This window comes from Trichechus manatus, unplaced genomic scaffold, assembly GCF_000243295.1.
Source record: "Trichechus manatus latirostris isolate Lorelei unplaced genomic scaffold, TriManLat1.0 scaffold00011, whole genome shotgun sequence".
In the NCBI taxonomy this organism is placed as follows: domain Eukaryota; kingdom Metazoa; phylum Chordata; class Mammalia; order Sirenia; family Trichechidae; genus Trichechus; species Trichechus manatus.
In genome coordinates, this window is record NW_004443947.1 from 8665270 (window position 1) to 8671269 (window position 6000).

The 6000-nt window shown below is 38.1% G+C and overlaps 1 protein-coding gene across 2 annotated transcripts in view; it reads right to left on the reverse strand.

The window, feature by feature from the left end:
- LOC111819540 (ran-binding protein 17-like) overlaps positions 1 to 6000 on the reverse strand; it is a 107884-nt gene that overhangs the window by 65531 nt on the left and 36353 nt on the right. For both annotated transcript variants that reach the window (XM_023726508.1, XM_023726507.1), the window contains exon 5: positions 1464 to 1571. In XM_023726508.1, coding sequence (XP_023582276.1) covers positions 1464 to 1571 — 108 coding nt within the window. The remainder of the gene's footprint in view (positions 1 to 1463; positions 1572 to 6000) is intronic.

The window sequence follows — 6000 nt, forward strand, 5'->3', positions numbered from 1 at the left end:
CTGCATATTTTAAAAAAGATTAGCAAAAATATGGAACTAGGTCATAGCAAAGAAACACCAAAAAGCAAAGACATTTGCTAAAGTCCTATTTGCCAGGAATAGACTGAATTGTTCCTTGTCCATGCTTTTTCAAAATGCGTTAAAATTAAGTGCAATTATAAATTATTAGAAATATTATTATGAACATCTTATTGATGACATACAATTTCTGATTAAAGAAAAGAAATGCATGTACATAATTCACATCAAATTCTAGAGAAATACAGACAAGATAATAAATTTTCTGAGGTAACAGATTTTTACTAAGTACAATTATGCTAGATGTTAATTACCTGCCTATGGTAGACATAAAACAATTAACAACAGACAATTCAATAATTTTTTCCTTTAATGTTAAATGTTACTATAGCAGTAAAACATAATATCAATTATCTGGTTGAAAAAATTGGAATTTAATCACAAACTGAATTTTAATATAATATACATAGCTACCCTTCCTTTAATATTTAAGGCACTTATGAAAATGATTTTTAAAACTAACAGCTTTCAAAAGAATGATACTCACATTTGTCAGGTCTTTTTCCTCCTTATGATTTAGAGCAAAAATTTCTACATTACTGCTGTGAAAAACTCAGTATCAGACATAAAATCAGAGCTGCAATCCATACTCCTTCCCTGTATGGATAGCTCCCTTCCAACACGCAGTTTACAAAGAGGAATTGATGAGACATGATGGCTAAGTGACAGGTAATTTGGTACTAAGCCATATTCACAATGATATCTTTTAAAGGGGTAAAACCAACTACCTTTTTGCATTTTTTTCTCTTTTAGCTACATCTTTGTTAGTATTTATATGCAGAATATTTGAATCTCAGCTGGTCTATGCAAATTATAAGGTCAACTAGGCAATTTCTGAGAAGTGTTGTAGTTGCTATTTAAATGAAAAGTGTGAGCGCATAAATCATCCAAATATATGTATCTTGGCACAGAGGAAGAAGCATAAACTAGACTCTGAAGCAGGGACAGTTTCTGGGGTTCCTGGGACAAACTATGTGGCCATGAACTGCTTTGGGTCTCAATTTCCTTATTCATAAAATGAGGTGTCTCAACTCAGAGACCTCTAAATTCCCAGCTTTGAAATTCTACAGAATTGTAGGTAAGCAAAGAAACAGTTAAAATAGCTGCCCTCCCCCATTTTGTGCCCTTGAATATTTTAAGTAAAGATAGCTGCAGTCTTCCAATTTTTTTTCCCCAGATCCCACAGTCCCCACATACACCTAAAAATACTGTACCTCTTTCTCCCCGAAGGTCTCAGCCTCATCTCTCTAATTCTATTATTTTTATTGATCAACTCAAGGCTCTTGCTAAGCCTTGAATATACACAAAACAGGTAGGACAGTCTGAACTTTTGAGACTGCTGCCAGTAGTAGATTTTTTTTTCACTACTCAATCACCCTGCTTACCTGTTTTGCATCAGTTCTGCCATAAGTTTTAAGATGGGAGTTGTACATGCTGGCTCTCCATACCACTGCTCAACAGCCCTCTGAAGAACAGGAAGGTACGTTGGGTACCTTTTATAAAGCCTGCTAAGGATTTTAAGGGTCAAAAGAAATATCATTCCTTAAAATTACTGCCACTTAAAAAGGAAAAAAGGGAACCCACACTTGTTCTAGGTTTAACACACAATGGCAATTTTATAAATTGCTCTCCCTACCCTGTTATACTTTTTTGAGGGGCTGCAAACAGTGCTCTTTTTTGTAACATATCCCATATATTACATTATTCTTGGCATATTCTATAAATAAATGACATACTTTTACAGTAGCATATAATTAATACATTAAAAGAATTATGTTTAATATTATAGGAAAGAAAATAAATTTAGTTAATGAGGCTAAAAACACACTTGAATTGTTATTATTATCAAAGTTTCTTGGACACCAAACTACGTAGACAAAAACTTTTATGAAAATTTTTTAGATACACAGAAGTAGAAAGAAATCGTATAATAGACCACATGTATCTATTGCCCATCTTCGAAACTACCTACATTCATTCTTTATTTTTGTAAGGTGCTGACTTGCTCTGCTTGGTCCCACTATATCTCCAAGGGATATCTGGGATGTTAGCTCGAAGAAAAACCTTGGGTAACTTTTAATCTACTCAAGTGTCGCTAAAAGGTAGTCCCCATGCATAGCCAAGGAGAAATTCTCAAATATCCTCATCAATATTCAGGAGTGTGTGCCTCTGGTAAGTCTACGCCACAGATCATCAGAACCCAGAAAACTCTGACTCAGCTTCACTGGTCCTTTAACCCACAACTAGCCTCTTCCGTGTCAAATGGACACAAAAATAGAGGGCTAAGGCACAAGACTGCAGCAGAAAAACTTACTCTGACATTGTCTTCATTTCCCATTTCTTTTCTCAATCCCTAAAAGTTTCTCTTTTCTTCTGATGTTTTCCAATGTACTTGTCTTTTTGTTTCAGATGAACGTGCTGAACTGAATCACTTAGTGGTTTTTCTTTCCACGTGATATGGGTAGAGATCTCTATGGTGAGAAAGGTCACCACAATTTCCTTCTTGCTCTTAGAATAAACTTCAAACTCCTTAGCATGGCACACAAGGCCCTTTAAGATCTGGCTCTAGCCTACTTCCATCCTCATCTCTTATTACTTCTAAAAATACCGTATCTATGGTTTAGCTATTCAGAACTCCGTGAAAGTCCACTGACGCCAACTATCTCATCTTCATTCTTCTATATGCTGCTTCTTCTGCCTCACCCATTCCTAACCATCTTTCAACACCTAGTTCAAGTTTCACTTCCCAGGGATGATTTCGCTATTCTGTCAAAAGTCACCAATCTCTTTTCATTTATGCTCAATGGGAACTTTGACCACATCTCTCTTAAAACACACTGCATTAGGGTTAGTTGCTAAAGGGCAGAGTTTCTAAAGGGCAGAGACCTGTTCTTCCCTCTCATCTCCTTGCAAATTCCTATCTGTCCTTGAGAAATCAACAGAGATGCCAACTATTCTAGGAAGCCTTCTCTGACACCACATGTGAGACCCACCGACGGCCCCAGGTTAGGTGTATCTCCTGTGTATGGCGTGGTACCCTGTGCCAGCACGATCGTTAACACTTGACTCTCTCTCGCCATTATAAGTTTTTTGAGGGCAGGGACTAGGTACTTATTGTACATATGGCCTTGGCACAATGCAGATACTCAATAAATACGTTATAAAACTGCCAACTTAAAAATGAGGTGTTGCATATTTATTAGAACTACTTACTTAATTCTTTTTAACTGCACATTTCACTTTGAAGCTTCAGGAAATAATCCACATAAATTTCAGTGAAAACAAGCCCTCTAAAACCTTAAGAATGGTATGTACCCCCAAAGTACATAAAGCAGTACTTTTCTGTTTCCTCCCTAGAGACACTATATTAAGGCTCTATTTGTGGATATTGAAACAATTTATTTAACAAGGATTTATTGAGGGTCTACTCTATAAAAAGCACTGTTTTTAGACTCTCTGGACACATCAGTGAACAAAATATTAAAAAAATCCCTGTCCTCATGGAATTTCTATTCTAAAAAGAAAAGACAGAAAATAAAGTAAGTATATAATGTTAGAAAGCAGTACAAAGAAAAAGCAGGGAAAGAGGATGAGGAATGAGAGCATCTGTATGAGGTTTCACTTGGTTGAAAACAGAAAAAATAAACTCAGTTTGCCTGTTGTTAGGTAACTCACTGTTCTGTTTTTCCTATAGACTAGAAAAATCTGTTATTTTTGGTAGATGGTAGATACAATTGCTATGTATTGTACGAGGGGCTGGGATTCTGAGTAAGACATGGCTTTTACTCTTGGGGAGTTCATGCTCCAGTCAGGGTGGCAGACACACAATAGGGATGTATGAATACCGAAATTCAGAAGAAGTGCCAGAGAAGCACAGGTGAGAAAATATCCAACCAAGAGATCTTGAGAGAACAAACCCAGATGCTTTCATTAATGAGAAAGAACCTGGAAGGCTCATCAGGAAACTGGAAAGACCCAAATCTCATAACCTAACAGTATCATAGGCACACACATGCCCCTTTGCAAGGCATTCTAGAAGGTATCAGGGCCATCGTATTTTTCAGAGCATGTGGTATTCACTATGGGATAAGGCCGGAGGATATGAGGGGATGCTCCCTTTTCTGTGTGGAAAGAGAGCGGTGACAATTCTAATATGCTTCTGACAGAGGTGACTGCCACAGAGAAAATGAGTGATTATTGGAAAGCAGAGTAGAAGTCTACTAAGCAGGGAGGTTAAAAGGGCTTCAGAGAGAGTGTCAGACTCTCATTATAGAATGAGAATCAGAACCCACTCTAGGAGTTTAATTTTCCAGTGGCCTTGTGAGGACCACATACATGTGAATAGGAGGAAGAAGGTAGGGGTCCCTCAGGAACAACAGGCACAGATATAAGTTCTTTCACCTAGATCTTCTCAATGAATTCCTAAGGTGCACATTAGACAAATTAAAAATTAAAGGAATTAATGACATTATTACCTTATAGAATGCCAATATATGAAAAAATGAAAAGCATCAGGTTCGCTCCTTACAACAGACATTCATCCTTTCATCAGTCTACCCAGTCATCCACCCATCATTCATTCAGTAGTTACTAGTACTTACTATGCACTGGCCCTGAAGAAAACAGAAATGAGCTAAAATATAATTCTTTCCTTTTGGGAGTTCAAAGCAGAGAAAACATCATAATAAACTAGAAGGCAATAGAAGTGCTTTTGTTAAAACTGTTGGGACTATAAGGGTGTGATGATGTGCTTCCAGTACAGAAAAAGCCTGTCAGTTCAGAGCTTAGTTTAAAGGCACTCCATACACCTATATGGATACATATAGGTGCATACACCTATATCTTTGTTGACGAAGGCGACTGCTGCTGGAAGCCCTTTGTTCTACTCTGTCTGGCAAATGACGATCCATCTTTCAATACCTAGCCCAACTTTCACTTCCCCTGGGAAGCTTTCCCTATTTTGCCAAAAAACACCAATCTCTTCCTCATGTATGTTCATATGGTCCTTTGCATGCATCTTTGTTATAACACACTGCTATTTAGTTATTAGTTATTTGTATATCTGTTAGATTGTGAGCTGCTAAAGAGCAATCCATTTTATTAATGCCTATATTCCCAGTGACCAGCAGAGAGGTGACTGGCACAGAGAAGACACTAAAAAAATACTTAAACAATGATTTTTAAAGTTTACTTCCCTCCCTAGGAGCCCTGGTGGTGCAGTGGTTGAGAGCTCAGCTGCTAACCAAAAGGTCAGCAGTTCAAATCCACCAGACGCTCCTTGGAAACCCTACAGGGAAGTTCTACTCTGTCCTATAGGGTCACTATGAGTCGGAATTGACAGCAACGGGTTAGGTTTGCATTCCTTCCCTATTCCAGTTTGTCCAGTAATACTGCCAATTACTCTCTTCTTGAAATAAAATTCTGGTTTTGTTAGCCACTCAAAACCATCAATGGCTTTACACTACCTATGGAATAAGGGTCTAAATTCCCTTAGCCCCTGTCTTAGTCTTCTAGTGCTGCTACAACAGAAATACCACAAGTGGATGGCTTTAACAAAGAGAAGTTTATTTCCTCACAGTTAAGGTAGGCTAAAAGTCCAAATTCAGGGCATCAGCTCCAGGGGAAGGCTTTTTCTCTCTGTCGGCCTTCTTCTTTTCAGTGTTTCCTTGGACTAAGAGTTTCTCTGTGCAGGGACCCCGGTCCAAAGGACGTGCTCTGCTCCCAGCACTGCTTTCTTGATGGTATGAGGTCCCCAACTCTCTGCTTGCTTCCGTTTCCTTTTATCTCTTGAGAGATAAAAGGTGGTGCAGGCCACACCCCAGGGAATCTCCCTTTATACTGGATGTGACCTGGGTAAAGGTGGTGTTACAATCCCACCCTAATCCTCTTTAACATAAAATTACAATCTCAAAATGGAGGCCA